General features: G+C 39.0%; 1 protein-coding gene across 1 annotated transcript in view; it reads left to right on the top strand.

The window, feature by feature from the left end:
- The first annotated feature begins 17456 nt into the window (after positions 1–17456).
- CFAP47 (cilia and flagella associated protein 47) overlaps positions 17457–26862 on the top strand; it is a 316288-nt gene continuing 306882 nt past the window's right edge. Inside the window, exons 1-3 of the mRNA XM_053916952.1 lie at positions 17457–17663; positions 21687–21838; positions 24411–24526. Coding sequence (XP_053772927.1) covers positions 17457–17663; positions 21687–21838; positions 24411–24526 — 475 coding nt within the window. The remainder of the gene's footprint in view (positions 17664–21686; positions 21839–24410; positions 24527–26862) is intronic.

Raw genomic sequence — 26862 nt, 5'->3', positions numbered from 1 at the left:
AACAGTGTTTACTGCCCCCAGTGACTAGTACAGTGAAGTCGTCATTGTTCATGCATGTGCATTCCAGTCCACTCTCCTTGGCTGCCAGGTTACATCAATGTTGCACAAACTGCTTTTGTTAGAGTAACAATGGCTGGACTTTTTCTAGACAGACTTTATACAAATATGTACATAGGTTATTAACTACTGTTTAAACTGATCAGTGGATAAAGACTGAGGTAAAATGAACACATTCAAATGGTTATATTAGAGGGTAGGAATATGAGTAGATAAGATTTCCTTTAATATTATCTACTATTTTTTAGCAAGACATATTTTTAAACCAGAGAAAATTCATAAGTATCCTAGATTATAAATCACTGAAAATTATTACTTTATAATTAAAAGAGAGGATTAAAAATTCAAAAGTATATAAAAACATTTAAAAAATACCAAATCCACAAACTCAGTGGCATCTAATTTACAAAAAATCATACAAACATTAAAGAGAAAACATAACACAATAATGCATATGAAAAAACCAATATTGAATATGCTTCTGTGCAATTTAAAAATTCATCCTTAACAGACAGATGACTTATTTAAAATATGGGGTGGTCTCAATCCAGAAACTTTAACTGGAATTTTCTTCCCTCACTGCAAGTTCCTTAAAGAAGAATTAAATAATCAAGGAATTGGGCAGTGGGAGTAAAAATGCCTATTACTTTGCCTTGACACTGGAGACTAAGATGAAGGTGAATATCTTTTCCCCTTCTCTGTGTCTTATGTGATGAGCCACAGGACTAGAGGGGGGTTCTGGCCCCAAATCTCAACTCTGGAAAGTAAGTATCATTTATTAGACCCCACTAATCTAATGACAGACAATTTTCTTATGCATGTGTTAATTTTATTTAAGCCTAAGAATGTTGGATTATTTTAAAAATAAGTTTCCAGCCCTGGCTGGTGTAGCTCAGTGGATTGAGCATGGGCTGTAAACCAAAGAGTCGCTGGTTCAATTCCCAATCAAGGCACATGCCTGGGTTGCAGGCCAGGTCCCAGTGGGGTCCATGTGAGAGGCAAACACACACTGATGTTTCTCTCCCTCTCTTTCTCCTTCCCTTCCCCTTGCTCTAAAAATAAATAAATAAAATCTTTAAAAAATACTTCTTTAAAAAAAATAAGTTTTCAACATTCAACTCTGTCACTCCTTCTCTGTGGTTCCTTGATCACAGACTTAAAGCAGGAGGAGGAAAGTAAGAATAACAAATATTGACTATTTCAAGAGTGGGAGAAGGAAGAATAATAGTACCACTGACACACCTCAGCCTCCAAGACCATGATGAGCATGGATGGTTTCAGAGATAGTTGTACCTAGTGCTGTGCTATACTCATAAATTCCATGTTAACAGTCTGAAAAAATTTAAATAAGATGAGGAGCTAAATAATATAAAGAGAATACTTTCAGCTCCAGCCATGTGTATTGGCCCACTGGGTAAAACATTTGAATTTTCATTTTGTTTTTATTTGACAGGAGCTGATCAATTTCTTCTCTTGCCATAGAATCGTTTCGAAATAGTTTGCTCTCATGACAGAATTACAGAAGCATAAAATATCAGAATATTTATTCTTGTTATATAGCCCTTAAAATGTGGCTATTGCTATGAAATAACTACATTTGTTGTTTCACTTAATTTTAATTAATTTAAGCTTTAGTTTAAATTGTCATGTGTGTCTAGTGGCGACCATATATGGAAGCACAAATCTAAATGCTGCTTCAGAAGACTTGTGAGTGGCCTACAAGGGAGGGAGGGGCTTGAGTGGCTTAGTGTAAACAAACCAGTCCAGCCGCCATACCAGGTCACGTAAAACTGCAACTGCCCACCAGCACTTTTGATTGTTACCCAAACTTGGTGCAGTGCAGGAAAGGAAGGGTTACAACTGGAAATAAATCAAGCCCTTAACTGCTGATTTCACATTGTCCTGCTGCACAGGTCAACCAGAAGATCACTCACTGGCTATTTACATTTCCACAAGAAAACAACAGACAACTTACAGCTAGCTATAAATATAGTGGAAGACGTTTGAAACGACTAGAAACCAGGTAATCAATCTGCCTTGCAGGCACAAATTTAGTGAGCAAATGCTCACAGAGTGGGCTCCCTGTGCAGGGATTTTTTATGTTCTTCTCACTGTCTTGCTGAATTATGCACTCCTATACAGGAAGTAAATCTCCCTTTAAATGCACAACAACAGTGGAATGATTTAGATTTTGAGAAACGTGTGATACTCGCCATAGAGCATTGTGTACAAAACAACAAGGCTTGGTTTTTTCTTTTTAATTTTTAGATCTCGTGTGCACTTTGTCCAGATATCCCAATAGTAATATTTTGGGGAGTTGGGAATTTCATAAAATTTGTATTTATTTGAAATTTTTAAAAATTTTATTTTATTTAAAATTTAAATTTTGTATTAGGATAATTATAGATTCACATGCAGTTGTAAGAAATAATAGAGATAGCTCATGCACTTTTTCCCAGTTTTCCTCAATAGTAAGATTTTGCAAGCCATAATGTAATATGATAACCAGCATGTTGACATTGATACAATGCACTGATATCATTCAGATCGCTTGTTTTACTGATACTCATTTGTGTGTGCATATGCATACGTATTCAGTTCTATATAATTCTATAACTTGTGTAAGTTCACACATCCACTATTATGGTCTAAATCTTGAACAGTTCCAGCACCACAAGGATCACTCCTCTTGCCTTTTTAGAACCACACCCAGCTCTCTTCAGCCTCACCCCCATACCTAACTACTGATGTGTCCTTTATTCCTAAAGTGTTATCACTTTAATCATGTTTCATAAAGGAATAGTGCACTATGTAAGCTCCTGGGGTAGACTTATTTCACTCACCATAATCCTCTGAATATTTTCCAAGTTGATGTATATACCAGCAGTTCGTTCTTTTTCATTGCTGACTAGTATTCCGTAGTGTGGATGTATCACAATTTTTTAATTATTTACCTATCGAACGGCATCTGGACTATTTCCAGTTTTTGAGTATTATGAATAAGATGCTTCGAATCTTCAGTTTTTGTGGGATGTAAGTTTGAATTTCTCTGAGGTGAATGCCCATGAGTACATTTGGTGGGCCATATGGTATAGTTACATGTTTAGTTTAATAAGAAAATGCCAAACTTTTTTCCAGAGTGGCTGTACTATTTACATTCTCACTGGAAATTTATGAATGATACAGTTGCTCCACATCCTCACTAGCATTTAGTGTTATAATTATTTTTTATCTTAGAAGGTGTTGATTTAGTGGTTTCCCACTAACCAGCTCACCATCGCATACACACACCATCTGCCTGATACAGTTATGTCATGATTTTGTTTGGATCAAACAAACAAAATATATATTCTGCTTTTATATTATTATAACTCAATCAACGACACTCACTTTTAAGCCACGTAAAGTTTTATTATATTTATTTTTGTGCATAACTTCATTTTTCCAAGCACTTCATATATTTTTGTGTTTTTAGTTTACCTTCTTGTGTTTATTACTAAAGTATTCTCCCAAACCTTCCCCAATTGTCTAAATCACTTCTCAATACCTCAACACTTTCATACTCATAAAGCCCTCCATCCATTCAATCTTCTTGGAGATGTCTCCCTTTTAGCCCTCTGACCTGCTCCAGTCTTCATTGGTTGCTTGCTAAGTCTGTTGCCTAGCTATCATCTCTTCGCCATCACTAATTGAAAATATTTTAGCCATGAATTAAAAACAAGATGCTATAAATAAAACTAATGAAAGTTGACACTGTGGAAAGCAGTATGGAGATACCTCAAAAAATTAAAAATGGATCTGCCTTTTGGTGCAACGATCCCACTTCTGGGAATATATCCAAAGGAACCCAAAACGCTAATTCAAAAGGACATAAGCACCCCAATGTTCATTGCAGCATTACTTACAATAGCCAAGATATGGAAGCAACCCAAGTGTCCATCAGTAGATAAGTGGATAAAACAACTGTGGGACATTTACACAATGGAATTCTACTCGGCCATAAAAATGAAGACAATTTTAGCCTTTGTGACAGCATGGATGGACCTGGAGAACATCAGGCTAAGTGAAATAAGCCAGTCAGAGAAAGACAAATACCAATGATTTCACTTATATTTGGAATCTAATGAACAAACTGAACTAACAAGGAAACTAGAGACAGACTCATAGATGGAGAGCAGGGTGACAGCCAAGGGGAGCAGCTAATGCGTGGAGGGATCAAGCAAAAACAAAAGACTCATGGACATGGACAACAGTGTGATGATTGCAGGGGGCTGGGGGTATAAGGAAAGTAAATGGTAATGGAGAAGAAAACAAGAAAAGAAAGTTGAAAAAATGAACACATAGCTCTGGCTAGTGTGGCTCTGTGGATTGAGTGCTGGCCTGTGAACAGAAAGGTAACTGGTTCAATTCCCAGTCAGGACACATGCCTGGGTTGTGGGCCAGGTCCCCAGTAGGGAGTCCATGAGATGCAACCACACATTGATGTTTTTCTCTCTTTCTCCCTCCCTTCTCCTCTCTCTAAAAATAAATAAATTAAATTAAAAAAATATGAACACAAACGTAAGAAATTCACTGTGGTTTTTCCATCACTACTGTCTTGAGTTAGATGTCCTGTTTCCTGAACACCATTTTTCTTTGGCTTGGCATCATTGAAGCGGAACACGTCTTTCAGGTAGTTTCCTGGTAAAAGGGCCTGTGAGGTAAAGTTTTGAGGCCTTGTTTATCAGAAAAGACCATTAATTTATCCACACATTTAATTAATAGTTCAATTTCACGTATGTTAAATAATTTTTTCATAAATCTTGAGGCCACTGCTGTAACACTTTTTAGCATCCAATATTCTGCTGAAAGAAGACCAAAGCCATTTTGATTTTTTGTTATTTGTACATGTACCTTTTATTATTTTTTTTTTGCTTGCCCCTTTGGAAATACTTGAGGTTTTTTCTCGCTATCCCTTTTCTTTGAAATTTCCTCAGTTTTATTTGTCATAGATATGTTTGGGTCTATGGTACTGAATAATAATAGGACCTCCAGATCAGGAAAATCATATCCTTAAGTTCTTAAATTTCATAAAATTTTCTTGACTTCTTCTTTGACAGTTTTCTGTTTTATTGTGCTTTTGTATTTCTGGAACACCTATTATTTGGCTATTGGATCTCTGGATGTCTTCCAATCTGTTTCATATTTTTCTGCCTTTTTGACCATTCCTTAGGCTTTAAAAAATATCTTCTAGGTTAGGGGTTAGCTAACTATGGCCCATGGGATCACCACCCCTTTTTCTAAATGAAAGTTTATAGGAACCCAGCTGTGTCTATTCCGCTACAGTGCAGAGCTTAGTAGTTGAAACAGAGACCATATGCCTTGCAGGTATAAAATATTTAATATATGGTCATTTAATAAAAAGCTTGTTAATATCTATTCTAATAGATTGTTTCAATTTTGTACTGAATTTCACATATCTGTGTTCATACTTTCAACTTCCATTAGTTCTATTTATAGCATCCTATTCTTAATTCATGGCTATAATATTTTGTATTATCTTTCTGAAGATGTAAACAATCTCTGTTCTTAAGATTTTAACTTCCAATATTGTCTCTCTTTCCTTTAAGTTGTTTATAACTTATTTCTTTAGTCTCCATAACTCCAACCGGAGAAGCTGGCTTTCATAGAGTGCTAGCCTTAGTAAGAGATAGTATATATTTCTCAATTGTGTTGATTGCCTTTGGAATATATTTATAATTGAGTTACCATGAGCACTAATTTCCTCAACTGCTTCCATCTGCAATATTTCAATAAGAATTAAAGGAAGGTAGCAAACTCTCTTCTATGCCCTCCCCATACAATGAGCGTTTAAGTGGAATAATAACTCTTTCAGTCTATTGGAATCGCACTTATTAAACTATTGTGGATAATCACCTTACTGATTAACAAGAGGTGAATTTAGGGTCTGAGAAGACCCCAGTTCCATAGGCCTTTATGTTTATCTCTGTGGCTGAACAATTCCATAAGGGGACAGAAGGGATAAAGGAAGAATGCTCTGGGAATCTCAACAGAATAAATATCCAAACACTATGGCATCACATGTACACTCTTCTTAAAGAATAATAGAGCAAATGAAACCAATGAAAATTTATATCAAAGTTACTTTAGTGTATGTGCACACACACACACACACACTCAAAAATAACCTAATTCCCAGAACATAGTCACTTGTTGGACATGGAATGAGAACCTAACTTAAGACAGTCTCCCATAAAAATACCTCCTTTCCATTTATTTCTCAGAACTGACAGGTATACTGCCCCTTATGTTCCAAAACAATCTCTTGGTTCTTTTCCTAAGGTCTTAATGTCATTCTTCTCGTCAAGGTTGAGGATATTCTTCAAGAGAGAACAGCTAGTCTATGCTGTAGCTGCTCTGAAAACCTGAAGGAAAAACATTGACATAGGTAATATTTGGGATGTACAGAAAGGTTACCGACCAATCAGAACTGATGCCAGTTAGAATGAACCCTCTATGGATACATAAAGACTGAAGTTCGGCTCCAGATGAATTAATTCCCAGCAGCACAAATGAGATCCAGGCTATCTATGTTTTTTTTTAAAGATTTTATTTATTTATTTTAGAAAGGGGAAGGGAGAGAGAAACATCGCTGTGTGGTTGCCTCTCAAGCACACCTTACCGGGGACCTGGCCTGCAACCCAGGCACGTGCCCTGACTGGGAATCAAACTGGCAGCTCTTTGGTTCACAGGCCGGCACTCAGTCCACTGAGCCACAGCAGGTAGGGCAGGCTATAGTCTTTAACTAGACTCTACTGACCTCTTATTGTTAGAGGAGATGCTTCCCTGTTTTCTTAAAGAAGCCACTTTGAGGGTTCAAAAACCCTTGACCTCTTCTTAAGCTTCAGCCTCATTCCATCAGGTCTCCACATAGGTGCTAGCTCAGTTGTCACTCATGGCACTCTCCAGCCAGCCCCACCCAGTTGCAAGTCTGTCTGCTCTTTGGCCCCACCAAAAAGTATAAATTCTTCCATCTCTACTAGAATTACACATGTTTAAGGATATCTCACTTTTACATGGAATGTGGGTTGGCCCATTCATAGGTTGACCAGGTCAGTCACATTGATCAACAATGCATATCCAAAACTCTGGTTTGTTCAGCTTGAAACAAAACCACGTGTGAAACATTACCAGCCCATGTCCCGGGCCAAATCCAGTCAAATATCTTGTCAGAATCTTTCCTTCCTCATGAAAGCATACAACATGGGCCTGAAAATAATAAATTGCTTTTAATGTATGTAAACTTTTTCTTTCAATTTCAATACTTACCATGGAGCAGAGACAGTGTTCATGGACTGACACCCTTCCGTTTGAGATAAACTACTCAAATATCTTTATCTCCTCTAATCAAATACACAGTTAAGAGTATACACAAACACACTTTGTCAAGTAAAAGGGAAGATTTAGGGGGGAAATTCCACTTTAGGAGGGAAGATCCACCTAATTCCCATTACTACGTAAAGGAATTAACATCTCAGTTTGAAGGACTACAGCATGTGCCATTTAAAAACAAGGATACGTTCTGAGATATGCATCGTTAGGCAATCTCGTCATTGTGCGCACGTCACAGAGTGCACTTCCACAAAGCTGGATGGTATAGCCTATTACTCACCCAGGCTACATGGTATGCCACTGTCATAAATGAGGTCAATCTTTGACTAAAACGTCATTACACAATGCATGACTATATTTCACTGGTTCAGACATTCCTTATTTTCATATTGTGGCACACATAGAAAATAGTACCTATAAGTCACTTTGTGGTGTTGAAGCAGGGTGCAGCCAAGAGGAGGGCCCCAAGAAGGGATTTGTAATGGGGTCCAGGACTCAGGGTGTCCAGGAAATATTAGAAAAATGTATGTAGGATGTCCTCACCCCCACAGGCCTGAGCCAAGGGGGATGGGACACATGGAACAGGGCCATTCAGAGCTGTTTTGGGTAGCAAGAGCTTTGCAGCTAACCCCTGGCACAGTCATTTAACATATCTATAACCTTTAACTGGTTTCATGGATGTGTTAAGTAGCTGTGGCCATGCTTTGAGCCAGGGGGATGGGACCAAATTCCACCCAGGATGGGACTGGGAAGTAACTCCCCCTGGTTACAGGGCCTGCGTGAGAGCGTGGAGATGATTGGCTCCATGCCATGGGGCCACACCTGCCCAGACTTACTATGGCAGCCCAGAAAAGCTGGAAGAATACAGGGATGCTGGCAGGTGTAGCTGACTGTAGGAGGAGTCAGAAATGGGGCTGCAAAGGAAGATGGGCACTGGGATTTATACCTAGGCCCGGCAGCCATAGAAAGGAGAGAGACCACGCGGCTTCAAAGAGTAGGGAGGACCACAAGGTTATGGGGGAGAAAGAAGAGACCATGCAGCTCTGAAGGAAGGAGTGAACCAGGAGGCTCTGAAGCAAGTAGATAGATAGAGGTCCATGTGGTTCTGAAGTGGGGAAAAGGACCACGCGGTTCTGAAGGAGAGTAGAGAGGACCGTGTGGTTTTGGGGTGCTTCTTCTTGCCACGCGGCTTAGGCAGCAGGAGAGACTTTGCAGCCATAGAGAAAGGGGAGAAAGGACTCTTGCTGCTGGGCCATGAGAAGGTGCCACATGGCTTTGGATTAACTGGAGATTGCAGCAGCCACACAGCTGATGGTGCCGGGAGCCTGAATCACAGACTTCTACTTCTTTTCCTGAGACACGGTACCCCGGACTGGGCACAGGGAGAGGGAAGGACTGTGCATCTGTGGGTATTCTAGAGGACTTTAGTATCTTATTGAAGACATTAGGTCATTATTCTAAGTTTGTGTAACTTTTAAATAAACAATTCCTTTCCTTTTCACCAGTCTCTGGCATTGAGAGACGTCTTTCCTCTGGCGGCGGGCATTTCGAACCTAGCAGGTGGGCATGGGGGGAAGGAACCTGCAGAGACAGAAAGGCGGAATCCTTTCTGTAATAATTTATCGTGAACCACCCCCCCTCTTGCTCTGTAACAGTGTGACACTGAGTAAAACTATCCTTTCAGCTGATAATTCAGCTCACTTCTCTCTCTCTCTCTCCCCCTTCTGTCCTTCTCCTTCCCTCCTCCTCCCCCATGTTCTCTCTTTGTGTGTATGCATATATCCACGAAACCTACCCTTCCACATGTATATTTCTGTTCAACATTGGAAACTGAGTGGGAATTAAACTTTAAAGCTTCTGAACCCAATGTTTTTCTCATATCAGAAATTTCGAAAAGTGTTCTACTTAACATGTGCCATAGCATCCCTTCACAATTACATCAAGAGTCTTGGTATCAGAATTTCTTTTTTATTTCACTGATATAAAAAGATGTCCGTCATTTGTGGAAACTGCATGTATATCTACTTGCAAGACACTTTATTGAGGGTTAAGCTAAAACAGAGGAATGAGGAGAAGAAGGGGGAGTGAGAGTGTTGGGGAGACAAAATAAGGAAATTTTCAAAAGCTCCTTCTTGGCGGAGGCCAGAGGAGAGAGTTGCTGTTGTATGCTTACAGGGTTGAAAAAGGCACTTTATCCAACATTGACTTATATAATGGAATTAGATTCACTACAAGTCATATTTTCTTCAGCTATTGAACAGAAACAAAACTTTCCTTTGCCCACACCCACCACCCCATGCCTGCCCTGCAAACTAATTGCTGAAATTCCTGGCACACTTCAGTTTCAAAACCTCAAAGTCCTTTTAAAGACTTGCTCTTTCTTATGAAGAGTCAGTTACTTATGAAGGTATAGATAAGGAAAGCATACTGAAATGAATAGTGTATATCAAATTTTTTTATTTATACATATATATATTTCCTTTAGAATCTGTAATTGAAAAGACTTTTTTCATTACCTGTTTTACAGGTTTTTCCTCCCCTTTAGTTACAGAATGGGTTTTTTAATTGTGTCATTTATTTTGCCATTCTCACAAGCTCTCTGGAAACAGATTTTTTATTCTATATCAAGTAAGTAATGTCGAAAGGGTTCTGGGATTCACTGGGGTCAAACAGCAAATAAAGTACATGTAGGGATATAAATGAATTGAGGGAGGAGAGAGTCTTGAACCATTTGATGAACAATAGCTTTCATAATCACCACTTTGGGGTTTTTTTCATATTGATTTCAGCCTTCAACCAGTCCCATTTATCAGGTCCTCATTTGATGGTGGTTGCATTTTATAACTCAATAGACATCAATATCTTATAGTTCAATAAAACTTGATACAAAGCTTACACTGTGAAACTAGCCCTGTCTAAAATGCTGGTGTTATGTGGTTCACCAATCAAATACTGAATAAATGATGGAAAGAAATGGCCATTTTTACTCCAGCAAAAGCATAAACTTTAAGGGAGAACTGAGGACAATGAAATTGGAAATGTAGGACAGAGGGAAAGGGCAAAAATGTTGGACCTTTTGAAACTGAAAAAAAAAAATAATCAGAGTGAAAGGTAAAATAAATTTAACTTTTATTAATGAAATTTGGAGCAATTTCTGTCCTGACTGGTGCAGCTCAGTAAGTTAGACACTTTCTTGAAAAATGAAAGGTCACTGGTTGGTTTCCTGGCCTGGGTTGTGGGTTTGGTCCCCCGTCGAGGCCAGTAAATGGGGCAGCGGGATGTGTGGCAGGCTGATCAGTGTTTCTCTCTTGCATTGATGTTTCTTTCCCTCTCTTTCTCCATGCCTCCCTCTCTCTCTAAAAAGTAAATAAATTTTTTAAAATTGGAGCAATTTCCTAGATACATTAAATCATATCAGAGAAGTGCAATTACAAATAAAAGTGGAAGAGAAAAAAGGTAAACCAGCATACAAAAATGATAACATACTTGACAGAAGTATTGAGTCTTAACAAGAAATTTCCAGACAAAGTATAAGGGAAAGTTAGACTTTTTTTTTCTTTCTGAGGTATAGTCTGAAAAGTACAGAATGGAAAGTATATAACATTTTCATTAACTTTCATATATCATGGAAGAAAATTTTCCATATACACATATATGTAATAATATAGCAAATCACAAATAATATTCTGTGAAGTTTCAGTGTTGGAAAGTGAGAATTAATTAAAGATGATTCATTAAGAGAATGAATGTCCAATTGTTAAGTACTGCTAACGCAGCACTAAATGATACTTTTGAAGGACCACACTTTGAAATTCTTATGTAAGCTACTCAATAAATGCTGTTGGGGTGGGTTGGATTGATATCTCACTTTTATACTGGAATAAATTTCATAAAGATATAAGATGTAAGCGTTGCAAACATAACGGTAAAAACCCCAGAAGAAACCATGGAAGGAAGGACTTCTTTATAATCTTGGCATAAGGAAGGCTTTTCTAAGAACAAATAAGAATACTTTAAAATGCCCTGAAACTATAAAGCAAAATAATGATATATTTGATGAATATAGTCATTAGAAAAGTAAAGAAAAAAACAACAAAAAATACATATCCACATATTTTATAAATCTTATCAAAAGCAAAGCTAATTTTCTTAATATATAAAGCCTGTCCATGATTATTTAAAGAATAAATCAGCATTGCAAGAATACTTCTTTTTATAGACAAAATATAGAAAATGGAAATAAAAATGACTTTTAATTAAATGAAGAGATGTCCATTTCTATCATAATAAGAAGAATGAAAATTAAACTGCATGGAAATATTCTTACTTAAGAGAGAAATAAAAATCAAAATGATAATAACACACTGTTAATTTTCTAGTACATAACAAATCACCACAAACTTAGCAACTTAAAACAACACAGATTTATTATCTCAGTTTCTTTGGGTCGGACTGCATGGCTGCAGATCAAAATCAAGATGCCAGCAGAGCTACATTTCTTTCTCAAGAAAACACTTGAGGGAAGAATCCACTTCCAAACTCATTTAGGTTGCTGGTAGAAGTCAGTTCCTATGTAGAACTAAGGTGCCCATTTGTTGGAGGTTACTGAGAGGATGTGACCACCGATTGACCCTTGACCTGTGAGCTGGATGTGGGGGCTCCTTACCCTAACCCCTGCCCTTGAAATATACATTCTGCTTGCCTTCCCCACAATAGATGCCGCCCCAAGGACACAGCCTTGAAATAGTAATGTGTCGTTGAGACCATTAGGGTGGTGTAGATAGAAGAACCCTTTTAAAGCCTCTGTATAAACTTTAAGATTCTGGTGGGTGGTTGCAGAGATCTGCTCATCTTGTGGCACCCAAGACAAGCCTCATTTGTAAGTTACCTTGCTTATTAAACCTGCCACCTCCCAATCTGGAGTGGCCTACCTCTTTCTTTGTTCTTTTCTTGTCTTTCGTGTGTGGGGGCCAATCCTGCATTTCAGGTTGTGAATCTATACCACCATTACTCACTTACAAACCCCTCTCTCAGTCCCTTAAGGCCATCCGTTTCTCTTCATGTGGATCCCTCCATCTTCAAAACAGCCACGATGCATTAAGTCCTCCTCCTGCTTCAAATGTCTCTGACTTCGTAGCCTGCTGTGAGCTGGAGAAAGGTCTCCTAAAACGGCTGATCTTAGATCAGGCCCACATGTATATTCTCCTTATCTTAAGATCAGCTCCGCTATAGAATGCTACATATTCCTGTGAGTGAAAAATTATCATATTTACAGGTTCTGGGAATTAATGCAAGATGCCTTTAAGGGGGGTATTTTAGAAACCCTGCCTATGACTGCGATAGTTTACCTGTAGGGAAAAATGTACTCTCATTGATTGCTAGTCAGACTGCGATGGCTATAAGCCCTCTCAAGAGCTATTTGGTACCATTTATTGAAATCAGAGGCGCATAGACATGTGACTCCCTAATTCTACTTAGAGTAATTCTATGTTGTTCTCTAGATACACTCACACGTGTGAGAAAAGATATGTACAATGATATTCATCTCAGCCCTGTTTGCATTTTGCATTAGTAAAGATTGGAAACAACCCAGAGTGCATCCGAAGTGAACCTATTACGAGACCTAATAACAGGAGGAAATTTATTATGTATTAACATATGCCAGTTACATAAGAATATGAGGCCCTAGGACACATTGGGCAGTTGAGGGCTATAAGTCATTCTTGACAAGAAGAAGGAGGCAGGGGTCTGAGATTTCAAAGATAAAGTAGATAATTTACGGGTAGATGAAAACAGCAAACTTCTGATAAACAAATTCTTGCCCAGCCACCCAGAACAATGGGACACGGAGGGGAGTCAAACAAACAGGCTTTACTGGCTCTCGGCTGTCTGCCACACTTAGTTTTTATTATGCTAAGGTGATAGCTCCTCTTCCAAAAGCAGGTTTTTCTATCTGAATTCCTTTAAGCAGGCAAAGGGAGGGAGGTTCAAAGTTTCTTTCTGAGCCTTTTTGTTATAGGAAAAACTCGATTCTTCTTATGCAGTTAAGAATTTCAGATCAGCAAGTCTGTGAGCATGCCAGCAAAGTTTATTAGTGATGTTAGAAATACACAAGAAATAGAGGCAGGAGGAACCAGATGATCTGATCCAAGTGCCTTTATTTGGTGCTGAGCTTACTGTGGGCTGAGTTGGGACTGACTGCAGCAATGGGGGAAGGCAGGAGTGCGGTTTTTAAAAGAAAAAGCGCGGGGTCTGTGGCAGCATAGGGGAGGGGTTGTTCTTTTGGGTGGGTGCCTCGGAGGTTACAGGACGTGAGCCGGGACAATGGGTTAGGTAAAGGGCAGACTGTTCCCAGGTACAGGAGGGTCAGTCTGACCACCGGCCATTGTGGCTGGTGCCAGGTGTCTATTGTGCATGGTGGGAGAGTTTCTATTAAGCTGCAGGCTACCAACCGAGTCGGTACAACTGAGTCATAGGTAGTCCAGAGGGTTGGAAACTGGGCCGACGGGGTCATTAGCAGTCTGACTGGCTGGGAGACTGGCCTGACCCTTTCAATAAGTTCTCATGGAAGAAAATGGGCCTTGCCAAGGTGGCTGTGAAAGCCATAGGCTTGGAAGCAGTAAGAAGCACCATGTCCTATCTTGAGGACTTACATAGTTTGTGGGGATGGTGATAGAGGACTCAAGAGCTGGAATATTTTGGTTTAAGGTAAATAGTTAATAAACCTAGTAGGTAAACAATATGTTAAAGCTATTATTTCAGGAACTGAAGGTACAGTCCAACCTGGCTCCAGACGACCTCCTGGGGTACTGCTAAAGACCACAGCCTGAGGCACAGCTGGAGTCATCAGAGCCATTGTGTTCCAGGGACAGACAGACTACCGCCCTGGGGACAGCTAACTACCCAAGGCAAGAATGCTGCTGTTTTTTTAAATTTAATTTTCCCTGAATTACAAAACCCCTTACTGCACATTGTTCTCTGTTGTAAAAAGGCTGGCTTGAAAGGAAATGTAACAAGGTCTGTTAGTGTACAAACCTGGGGTCTTCTCAGATCGCAGGCCATCTAAATAAAGCGCCCATAAAGATTCAATCCCTGTCTCTGCTTACTGGGTCTGGTAGGTGACAGGCAGTGAAACCGGAAAAGACACCAGCATTTGGGCTGCCTGTCAATACCAAACCCAATAAGCAATGACAGCGACTGAATCTTTAGGGGCGCTTTATTCAGATGGCCAGCGATCCGAGAAGATGGTGGGTTCATATATCTTGTCTTTTCTTTCCAGGCCAAGGTTTTTATATTTTTATAGCAGGGAATAAACAAGGTGAGGGCTTTGAGATTCAGGGAGGATTCGGTGAAAGAAGCTGCAACATTCCTGTCCTGGGCAGTTAGCCAGGGTGGGTGGTCGTCTGTCTCTTCCCTGGAACACAAAGGCCCGGATGCCTCCACTTGTCCCCAGGCGGTAATCTTTAGCAGTGCCCCAGGAGGTCGGCTGTTCTCCCAGGAGCCCCAGATGGGCCTTATCTGTACTTTCTGAAACAAAAGCTTTAACATATACATTACTTGCTAGGCTTATAACTTTTTACCTTAAACTAAAATTTTCCAACTCTTGAGTCCCCTATCAGCAGCACAAATGCCCGCTTTTCTGATTTCAGTGGGGGCCAGGGAGTTACATATTGATTGACGGGGAAAGGTGGTGCCGGCTGGGGTGGGGGGCAGGGCAGGTGACTCCCTAAATGTAGGTATGTGTGAAGGATTATTAACCCAGATTCTTACCTTGCTCCAGATCACGTTTTGTCATCAGTTGTAAAACAGATAGGTGACTGGAGGCAGTTAATCAACGTTAGGGCAAGTAACTAAAGTTATTTATGGGTTTTTCCTTGAGCACCGTGGACCCTTCTAAAATGATAGTGAGCAGAGGCAGGCAATTAACCAAAGTTGTTTTATGGGCCTTTTCTTTGAGTGCTGTGGACCACCTCCCATCTTCCTCACCAACTTAAAATAATCAAAATCCCAAAAGGCATATTTTAGGGTGGCAAACTCTGCTTCCTTTCAACTTCATCTAAAATTTACACTTCAAGTAGGTAAAAATATAGGCAACCAATCAAGGAGGCTTAACTATAGTTATTAAGGGCAGTGGTAGAGCTTTAGGCTTGGTGAACTTGGAGAGAACTACGTGAAACCCTTCTTTAGCTGATGAGAGTACGAACGGAACAGGGAAACAAAATTTTTCTTCATTTGATTTAAACCACTTGTATCTTTAGAGTCTACGTAGAAGTCAGACTTGGGTCAGTCTTCTTGAGAGTGAACAAAATTGAGAAAACAATTTTGAGACCCCTTTGGAGTTTCCAATCTTTGCAGGAGGGCTTTGCATAGACAGTGGTCTTGGTTCCGTCAAGGTCCTTGGGCAGCTGTAATCCTTTCAGCTCTCACTGTTCAGCTGCCCTGCAGAGGGGCTGCAGGTCATGGACCGGACTTGTATCATGATATCATGGTAGTGATTAGTATAAACATCTAGCGAGTTCCTACTTGTTAACCAAAATTTATAGAATTTTGAAAATAATGCAGATGCTTTTAATCTATCAATTCATATGATTTTGCAAATAGTAATCCTCAACACCACCACAGGTACTATTTTCAACTATTGACAACTACAATTCCAAGACATTTTCAAACTCGTCTTTATATTCAGGGCAACTTTAAAATGAAGTAATAACTTATTTACCATCTTGATACGGTGTGAATCTTTTAAAACAGTTGTGGAAAAGGATTGACAATGATATTTAGGTTTTGAAGGATGAGAAACTGCTTGGAGGAAATTAAAGTATGAGCATATATATATATATATATGAATTCCATCTAGTTTTTAAAATAAGAAACAAAACATAGCCTTGACTGGTGGCTCAGTGGATTGAATGCCAGCCTGCGAAGCAAGGGGTTGCTGGTTCAATTCCCAGTCAGGGCATCTGCCTGGGTTGCGGGCCAGGTCCCCAGTGGGGGGCACGTGAGAGGCAACCACACATGGATGTTTCTCTCCCCCACTTTCTCTCTCCCTTCCCCTTTCTAAAAATAAATGAATAAAGTCTTTAAAAAATAAGAAACAAAAATAAAAGCCATTAAAGCAGTGCTTGGCTCCAAATTAATAAAGGCCTGTAGAATAAGTGTGAAACAGTTATGATTAGAGGTAGATTGAAGAAGGGAAATATCACTCACCTAATATGTTTTGAAACCCTAAGGTTATCACAGTAGATGAGGATGAGGAGAGAGTAGGGATTGGGCATTGCGAATCATTGCCTGTTGTTAAGGTGCTCGTCTAGCTATGAAGATGTTTGATGTCAGTCTTCTGAGCGGCGCCTTGGTTTCACAAATGAAGAAACAAGGGTGGTTAACAAAGTTCAGTGTGTGGTCCTTGGACTGCAGCATAGTCATCACCGGGGACCTTGTTACTAATAGATTCTTAGGCCCTGCCCCAGATCTACTGAAACATAATCTGCATTTTAACAAAAGACATAGAGGATTGCTATTACATTTTTTAGAAACACTAGCCTAAAGGCCACTAAATAGGACCCCTAGGGGCCCTCACTCTGTTTCCATTGAATTCCTCCATAACTGTTGCATCTTGCTGCTTTAATAGACCCTCCTGTGGGCACATCACTTCCACTGCTCTTTAGGCCTCACCTTGAGAAAAGTTCAGGAAAATGTCCCCGCCGATGTGATCTTAAAATTCTGCCAGTCCAGGGCAAAGTGAGATGCCTCTGGGATTTGGGCTGCTACAGCAAATTTTCCGGCTATTCTGGTGACACCTGTGACCCCGACGTTCTCGCGAGATCTGGCCTGCTTTCTCACTTCGAATCTCCAGATCGCGCCGCCTGCGTGGCACAGAGGCCGGTTAGACTTTCGGCGCGCGCAGTGCCCAGTGGTTGCCTAGCGACGGCGTAAACACTAGTGCGCATTAACGCTAGTCCTCAGTGGGTCAAGTCCCCTTCAGTTGGTGGGCTACCTAGAGGGCAGATATGACTACCCACAGGGACTCCGCACACAGGGGCTCCCTGATGCCTCGAGAAGTGGAGACTCCGAAGGACTTGCAGCTACGGGTGACTCCGTTGGAGCTGAAGTTCCAGGACACCGTGGCGGGGAAGGTGTACCGCCAGCCAATTACTATCCACAATCTTGGCCGCAGCAACCAGAAGATCCGGTTCCTGGAGCCGATCAACCAACGGGTAACACACCCCAAAGTGTTCCGAGCAGGACCTCAGGAGGACTGGGGCTCTTAACACTGCCTTCCCACTTGGGTGCCCGCATCGTCCCGGAGATTAGGCACTGGGCTCCTGCAGGGATGGGGGGCGGATTGGGTTTCCTGGGGAGCGGCAAGTTAGGTGTCTATGTATACCTGTGCTCGCTTTTTTGTTTTTATTTTTATTCTTTGTTTATCCTGTTTACTTAGGGTTGGGACACAGAGTGGGGAAATTAGATCTAGAACCTCCGAATTTCTTCATTCTCGGTATGGAAAGTAGGGAAGGGGGTTCCATGGCTGTCTCCGTTTGGCCCAGAATCTGTCTCATGATTCTATAGAGTTAATGATGACCAATCTTTGAACCATAAAGTGCTTGATTATTCCAGATATTATAGGATACTGGGAAGGTTTATTATTTACATTTTAACAAGTATTTGTTGAGCACCTACTATATAATAAGCAGTAGGTGTGAGGAATGCCAGATGAACATAGCCCTTCCCTCATAGGACTTAGAAACTCACAGGATGTCAGTCAATGTCTAATCATCAGCAAAATTAATGTTCTGAGAGGCTGGCCCTATCTTCTGAACTACAAATTGACATAATTTTATCTCTATCGCACAGTTAGAAAATGGGTGTGAATGGATAGTTATTTGTTTACTCCGATCGCCTGTTACCAGGGAGACTTTTGATACAGGAAAGGTAATAAGAATTTTTGATGTGTAGGTGATGAATAACTGACTTTTCATGGAATATTCCTAATGATGAATAGTATTGGATTTAGCTGGACTTACATGTACAGAAATGGAAAGGTGTCTGTGTTTTTGTAAACTTACATATGTTTAACACAGTTAATATAGGAGGGCAATGAGAAGAAAGGACTTTCATGTTCTATCTTTTATAAGTTTAAAAAAACTGATGTACTATTTATCTACACTAAAGTGCCCAAATCTTGAAAGTAAAGCTTGATGAGTTTATATATATATTTATATATATATATATACTTATATAAGTATATATATATATATAAATATATATATAAAAGTATATACCCATGTAGCCACCACTTGGACCAAATCATGGAATATTTCTAGTACTTGAGAAGGTTTCCTATAGTACCTGGACTAATCACCCCTTGGAGATGACCACTATACTGATTTCTGACACCAAAGATTAGTTTGTCCTGTTCTCGTGTTTCATATAAATGGAATCACACATTCTTCATTTTCTTATTCATTTTTTAACAATAGTAATGTGTTTATTTTTTAATAGTACAGCCCAAGATACTATTAATTGCTCATTACATCAAAAAGTACCTGATTCCTCCAAATACTATATAATTAGTGGGAAAACTTATTTCACTACCTTAGTACATATTTATTGAACAAGTGAACGTGTGGCTGAAAATACTTTCTTTTAAACCTCAAGCTGGCAGTAATCCCAGATGTGGACAAACACTGTTTTATGGATATCTCCTGGTTTTTATGCAGACCGAACCATGATATAGTTTGTTTTGTTTTGGCTTGCATTTAAGAGTTAAAAAGAAAAACTGTTTAGACCACTTGTCTTGACATTGACAAGAGAATGACTAGAGAGGCTTACTAGTTAGAGGTCAAAGTCAGGGGCCCGTTGCATTGTGGAATTCTCTTTGTTGCAAGACCATGATGGGCACTGCAGATCCTTCATAGTTATAATGGGAAGTAGGGAAGAGACAGATGAGCAGAAAATGCATTAACTGTCTTGGAGGACTAAAGAAAAACAAGGTGTTTTGTAGAGAGCCTCGTCATCGCCGTTATTATAATTACTTAGAAAATGATTCTAACACATGGTACTAGTTATTTTCCACCCTGGCTCAAGATTCTGCATTGTCTATGTAGTGAGTACCTACTATGTGTCCTATGAAGTGCTTTATACTATCTACTGTGGGCTGCTGGTAGAAAATGAAGAAGATATACTTTTGCCACACTCTCCTGACTCGTGTGGCCTCTGGTTTAGTCAGGCCTGTCTTACTCGTACTTGTCTCCTTACTGCCACGACTCAGACTTTTAAAAAAATTTTGACCCATGTTTTTATTTCCTCCAAATACTCCTGCAAGAATCACTCCTTTCCAAATTCTGCCCATTCCTGAGGGTCAATATGTGTTCTCATTTTCTCTAACAAGTCTTCTCTTATCTCCAAATTATCTCCAAATTATTTCTACCCTACTGGATACCAATTGCTTTTAAAGACATTCATCATAGTTTGGACTTGTGTGCCCATGAATCCTGGTAAATCTTTTTTTAAAAGATTTTATTTATTTACTTTTTGAGAGGGGAAGGGAGGGAGAAAGAGGAGAGACACATCAGTGTGTGGTTGCCTATTGCACGCCCCCTACTGGCGACCTGACCCGCAACCCCAAGCATGTGCTGTGAGTGGGAATCAAACCCGCAACCCTCTGGTTCGCAGTCCAGTGCTCAATCCACTGGGCCACACCAGCCAGGGCTGAATCCTGGTAAATCTTAATTTTTATCTGAATGTTCATTTCAGAAGCTCCTAAGAGCAGGGAGGTGCCTTACACACATTTGCAGGTTACTCAAAGTGCTCAGCAACTTGTAGTTTGACCATAAGCACCTGCTGCTGAAGCCCTGGTTTCCCTTCTTGAAGACAGAGCCACTTTCAGGGAAGACAGTCAAACATGGCGTGTGGACTGCCAGCACCCAAAGGCCTATCTGAGGAACAGTCTATTGTTTTCTGATTGTTTTGTAATTGCAGGGGGGTTGAGGATTGCAATGTGATAGTTATGAGGTATTAGAATCATTGTTTGTTGGAGGTATGATGCTTTCAGATCGGTGGTTATCAACAAATCACTCCAGTGCTCTATCTCCTTCCTGGCTCTAAAGCACTGCTTAGACTCAGCCTGGCATTGAAATCCCTGAATAATTCATTTCAACATGACTTCCATCGCTGTTGATTGAAGCTCTTTGCTCAGCGAGACTAGCTTATTAGCTGCCTGCTGAGACATTATTTTGCTTATTCTTTTCTCCGGTTGTGTCTGAAGTATTCCTGCCCCCACAGGGAGCACCTCTCTTGCTTCTCCACTTTTTAACATCCATCTCTAAGCCTAGGCCAAGTGCACTTCTTCCTAGCCCACAGTAATCATGTTCTCCCGAGGATTTTCATGACACGCACAGCTGTATCACTCATGTGATACTTAATTAGTCCCAGGTTTACATTATTTAACTTTCAACGGGCATATAGCCTGCTTCCTTAAAGAGATTATGTATTCAGGAGAGGGACTCTGTACAGTTGTGGGGAAAGGGATTAAGTTTTAGAGGCAGGTAGATGTGTGGTTTGAATCCACAGTGCCTGAGTGTCCGTAGGCATTAATTATACTCTACAAGTTCCAGTTTCCCCATCTATATGCTGGGAGCCATGATATCAGTCTTACAGCACTGTAGACGTGCATCGAGACGCAGCGTGCTTGACCTATTCTAAGTGCTCAACCGATAGCAGTCCTCTTTGCTCCTTAATTTTTTTCCTGGGGTCTAGCAAATATTTGGAAAGAACAAAAGTGTTTTTTCCCTTCTTTGGCATATTTCTTTTTTATATTTCCTGAAAGTTATGAAGTCTGAGTTCCCATGTGGAAAGTATATAAAAAGCTGTGTGTGTGTCCGTATGCATGTATGTATATATGTATGCTTATATGTATTATGCATGTATACACGATTGAGTAACATTTTTATTAGTTTGCTTTTCCTTTTTTCTATATTTAAATACCCCTCAGCATTTACATATTTCTCAACTGACCGCATTGTCAGTTTCAGTTGTCATACTGATAAAAGCGTATCTGAAGGATCTAGAATCCGATAAGTATAAACAGCCATTTAGTCTTTGCCTTTAGGGTAACAATATTGCCCATGTTTTGAAATATTTCTTGAAATAATGTACACTCCTAGCATGATTTTGCTCACATGATTTTCTTCTTAGGAGTTAAGATGTGTAATTTGATTTTCTTTTTTCTTTCCCTGAAGTTCAAAGTGATTTTTCCCAGTATGGAGAAAGAACTTGCTTCAGGACTTCAGATTACAGCGATGGTGGAATATCATCCAAATAAAGATGAAAACACTTTTGACCAACTCTATATTGCGGTAGGAAACAAAGCAATAGAGATCCCTCTTGCTGGGTACGTATTCTTCATATTCCATGCTGACATTTTGAGCACTCTTCAAATAAAAATTAGGGTCAAAGTATATATTTTTTATATTCCCTGACTAACATGGCTTGTTTTATCTATAGTTTCCTTACAACTGAACTTAAAGGGAAAAATTTTAGCAAATTTTGGTTTAAAAGAAACGAAGACTAGTTTGCTGGTATTTTTTTAATTGAGGTAACTTAAAAACATTCAACAAGTGCATGTATTCTTTTTTTTTTCTTGATGTCACATCCTATTTTATTTCCCCTATTTTTTGGTACATTTAGACAGAAAGACTTAGTAAAGAAAGCGGTATTTGTCTACCAGCAGCAGAATTTATATTGAAATATTAATATGGTTTTAATATTAAACATGTGTCTTTTTTTCCCCTTGTGTTTTTTCATTTTAATAAACTACATTTAGATCTGCAATTATTTTCTTTCTCCGTGTTGTTGAGAAGTTCTGATTTTGCACACTCTTCCATTCTGCGTAGGAATCAAATAGTAGATACATGTTAGGAAAGAAACAAAAGCTATTATGCTATTACAAATATATAATTTACATTTTACATTTTATTTTGAGTAAGGCCATTTTGGGCCCATTCTGCACATCGACATACCTATGACCAGCATTCAGATTTGCTTGGTTGTGCTGTATATGGAGAGAAATGTGGAAGATACTTCTGCCTTTGAGAACGGATATTTGCCTTAGTCCTCAGCACGGACTAAGAACGGATAATATGCCCTCTCTCATCAGAGGCCAGCTGCTTGCCAGAGTCTCAACAGAGAGACAGCACTGCCTCCTTAAAGTGTGATGGTCAGGGCTGAAGGCAGATGTCATGAGCAAGCTTGCTGCTATATTTTTATTTAAAAAAATGTTCAGATGGTTGCAGATTCCCGTGCAATTAAAAGAAGTGATTCCTTGTGCATGTCGCCCAATGGTAACAATTTGCAAAACAATAGGATAATACCACGACTAGGAAATTTACATTGAACAATCCACCTATTGAATTCAGATTGCCACAGCTTTACTTAAAATCATGTGTGTGTATATGCTTTTAATTTCTATGCAATTTTATTACCTGTATAGGATTTCGTATTTACCACTATAGTCAATATACTGCGCAGTTCCAATACCACAAGGATCCCTCCCTCTTGTTACTCTTTATAACCACACCCACCTCCCTTCTGCCTCACAGGCACCATCCCTAAACTGAAAACCACGAATCTAAAATTTCTAAATTTTTTCATCTCAAATATGTTGTATAACCTTTGGGGATTGACCTTTATTTTCACAGCAAAACTCCAAGTTGTCGAATATATATCAATAGTTTGCTTCTTGAGAACTAGTCCATGGTACACGTATACCACAGTTTGTTTCGCCATTGACCTGTTGAAGGGTTTCAGGGCTGATCCCAAGCCCTGAAATTTTTGGCTATTATAAACAAAGCTGCTATGAACATTCATGTACACGTTTTGTGTGAAAATATATTTTAATCTTCATATGCTGGCTCATATGGTAGTTGCATGTTTAGTTTAAAAGAAAATTCCAGCTTGCTTTTCAGAGTGGCTGTACCATTTACATTCCAGTGAGCGATGTATGAGCAATCCGTGTCCTGCATCTTCACTGGCGTTGGTTGCTGTCACTATTTTTAATTTTGACCATTTCAATACTGGAGTTTCATTTGAGCTTTAATTTGCATTTCCGTGTTGTTCCTACAGTCCTCGGGTCCCAAACCAGCCAGCTCTACCTTTTCACCAATTTTCATGATTCTCCTTTGATTGCCTCTTGCACCATTTCTAGGCTTTATAGTGGTGTTTAGTGGGGAGGAACATGGAAAAATGGATTTATGCAATCTTGTTGGGAAACCAGAAGTTTGTACTATCTGATATTCCTAAAGTGCTTTAGTAGAGAAATATAAAATCTGTGAATTTGAACATTTTTTATGTCTTCCTAAAAACTACATCCTTCTCCCACATTTCAAAATTTCTAAGATTGCAAAGATACAATTGCTTATATATAATAAATGTTTTTATAAGATAGTTACATGCCTCTCTCAGACGTGTCCAGTAAAATGAAAGTAATATAGTAATTTGTTAATAATTGAAAATTTTACCTTATGTTTTTTTTCCCTCAAATTTGTATTTGCATTCCATTTTTCGCCATAGCATCACACCTTCTTTTATTTAATCAGATTTGGTATCATCCAAACTACTTTTCTTTGTTACGGTCAGTCCTACCCTTTTTGAGGAGGGTCAAAGAATGCATTTGATAGGCTTAGGTGAAGATTCCAAAACAGAGCTCCAAATGTGTTTTAAGCAACAAAAATATTGAGACATGTGGGTAGCCTCTCAAGGTGAGGACTTGGTAGGGTATACCACGTACTCAGATGCATAAAGTCTGATTTCTTTGTTTAAAATGTGTCTTATTATCTTGTTTTCATGTCTTTATTGCATAATTCCTTTTACTGACAAATGTGCCGCCAGTAAGTGGGCCTGTAGACTTAACCACAAGGTTATAATCGTTAAAATTCATTATGTGGTCCTCTTTTGTCCTCTTCTAGATTGATCCCATGCTGTGATTTGGAAATTGAGCCAGAAGTTAATTTTGGGACTTTGGTTGCCAATAGTAAAGTGCATTGTAAAGAGGTTAGAATCACTAATCATGGCAAGGTTCAAGGTAAATACTCATGTCATAAAAATCAACTTACAGTTTCAGAAGATAGTTGATACTATTTGAAAAATATACCTTGTATAATTAATGGATTCTCTGATTCACAGCCCCCTCTTTTAGCAGTTGTCCATAACAAATATACTTCAAAGTTTTGTTCATTTCCTCTCTTTATTTTAAAATCTCACCAGATTATACAGTTTTATTGTATATAAAAGCTCTCCATAAGTAAAAAATATGATTTTATTTTAATTGGATATTTAATATTACTTTACTTAATAAAATAAATGAAATTAAGCCTCAGACCTGGGTCCATATATTTTAGGAAAAATAATTTACATTGGCTTTTAATATTGCATTAATATTTTATGTGTGCATAGTATTTGTAGTGAATACTATGTTTCATAAATCATAATTTAGAACTATAAAATGTTAATTACTATTGCTTTGCAAAAGAAAAAAATATTGTCAAATGAAACACATTTTCTTAGCGTTGACTTTGTCCCTCATTCTTGAGGTTGAATAATGTTATTTTTCCACCTTTACCAAGATTGATAGCATGTTTTATATTTACAGCAAGTGCCTGTACAGTGTCATAAAGTCCTTATTACCTAGAAGCACAATATCTAAATATTCATGAGAATAACAGTGTATTTTCATGAAGAAAAACACTTATGCAGAAAATAGATTCAGCAACCAAAGATGATTTTAATAAAATTTTAAAAAGGATTTTATGTGCCACATATTTTAAGTTTTAGAGTGAAAGGTCAAATATTTACAAATTTACATGTATGCTTAAGAGGACGGGAAGAGCTACACCCCTCAGGTTCATGGTTTGTAGAGCTTTGTTTACTCTCTTTGGTGGTGTCACTTCGGTTATCGTCTTTGGTTTTGTAGACCCCGAAGTTTCTCTGTGTAACAACTTTGTGATGCAGCCCTTCGTGAAGCATCGCTCCATGGATTTACCCAAATGTTGTTTGAACGTTTTGTTTTCTGACCCTTTTAAAGAATGTTTCCTAAGTTCACTCCTGACTGTGCAAAGAAGCACTTATCTTTTCATTTTGAAAAGACACGGTTCAATCTGTAAGATGTCTCTGCTATTAGAACTTTATGAGCTGGCAAACTCCGTGTTCTCTCACGATTTTATTGTTTCTCAGTTATCTTTGAAGATTGAAAAAAACATTGTTATTTCAGCTTGCCTTGAATTGCAATCATTTATAAATCTCTTGCTCTCAGCATTCTTCAACATTTCAGTAGACATTTTCCTACTACAGTGTTGTGATGTTGAACAGTCTTTAAAGTCCTTAGTGTGACCTTTACACACCATTTCTGGGTTTGAATAGCTACCATAGAACTCATCATCCTTTAGGTTTATTTGGGTCATTTGGCGCAAAATATATGACCTTTTTCTTGCTCTTAATGCCCACTCTGCCCCTTTTCCTGATTGTCAGCATCACCTCTCCACTTCACTATCTAGAAAAGCCGGGCATCCTCTGTCATCCAGGAGATTTGCTAAATTGGACCCAACCCATGTGTGGTCCTCGGGATCCTCCCAAACTACCCAGAAACACACACTATTTATTCACAATGCATATTTTTCTTTTCTTGGAAACTGATGCCATGGAATCTCAATATACTTTTCATGCTGGACATATAGTGGACATTCAGTAAACCTGTGTCTAATTGATTTAGTTCAGTGGTTTAGTAAAGAACCATTGAGCTTTGAATGAAAGGTGATTTTGGAAGTAACCCATTTAATCACATATGGAAGTCTCCAAAACTTAGTCATTTGGAGACAGGTAGAGACTGGTACATCTTTGGTATGCTTAGACCCAAGGAAACTTAAGTGGAGGGAAAGTGTACATAGCCAATAAAAATGGCCTTGGGTAGGTAACTCTTGGTTTTCAGTAGCATTCTATAAAACTACTACCTGTCTACCTGTTGTTTTAGAAGAATAAAGGCCAGATAACAATGTGTATTTTGCCACTCGGTGTCTAAACTGCTTTTCTAGAAAAGGTAGGGCAACTCTGATTCAAAACACTTAATAGGTTTGTACAAAAGACCCTTCATCTCAGCTGCAGCTGTATGTGCTCTCCTGTTCTTTATTTTATTTTACAAGGCTTATTAACATTTGACACAGTTGGCCGCTTTGGCTTCTGTGACCCCTCACTCTCTTCTATAAAATCATGGTTAATAATAAATAGCTCACGTCCTGGCATGAGGTCTTCCAGGGCCCAAATCTTGGTTGCAACATTTACTGGCTGGGCGGCCCTAGGCAAGGGGTTTACACTTTCTGAATATCCACTGCCTCATGTGTAGAGAAACATATAGTGTCTGCCCTCTAT

The sequence above is a fragment of the Desmodus rotundus genome, chromosome X (genome assembly GCF_022682495.2).
Source record: "Desmodus rotundus isolate HL8 chromosome X, HLdesRot8A.1, whole genome shotgun sequence".
NCBI classification, from domain to species: Eukaryota; Metazoa; Chordata; class Mammalia; order Chiroptera; family Phyllostomidae; genus Desmodus; species Desmodus rotundus.
Note: the sequence above shows the minus strand (reverse complement) of the source record. Positions and strands in the feature narration are given on the sequence as shown.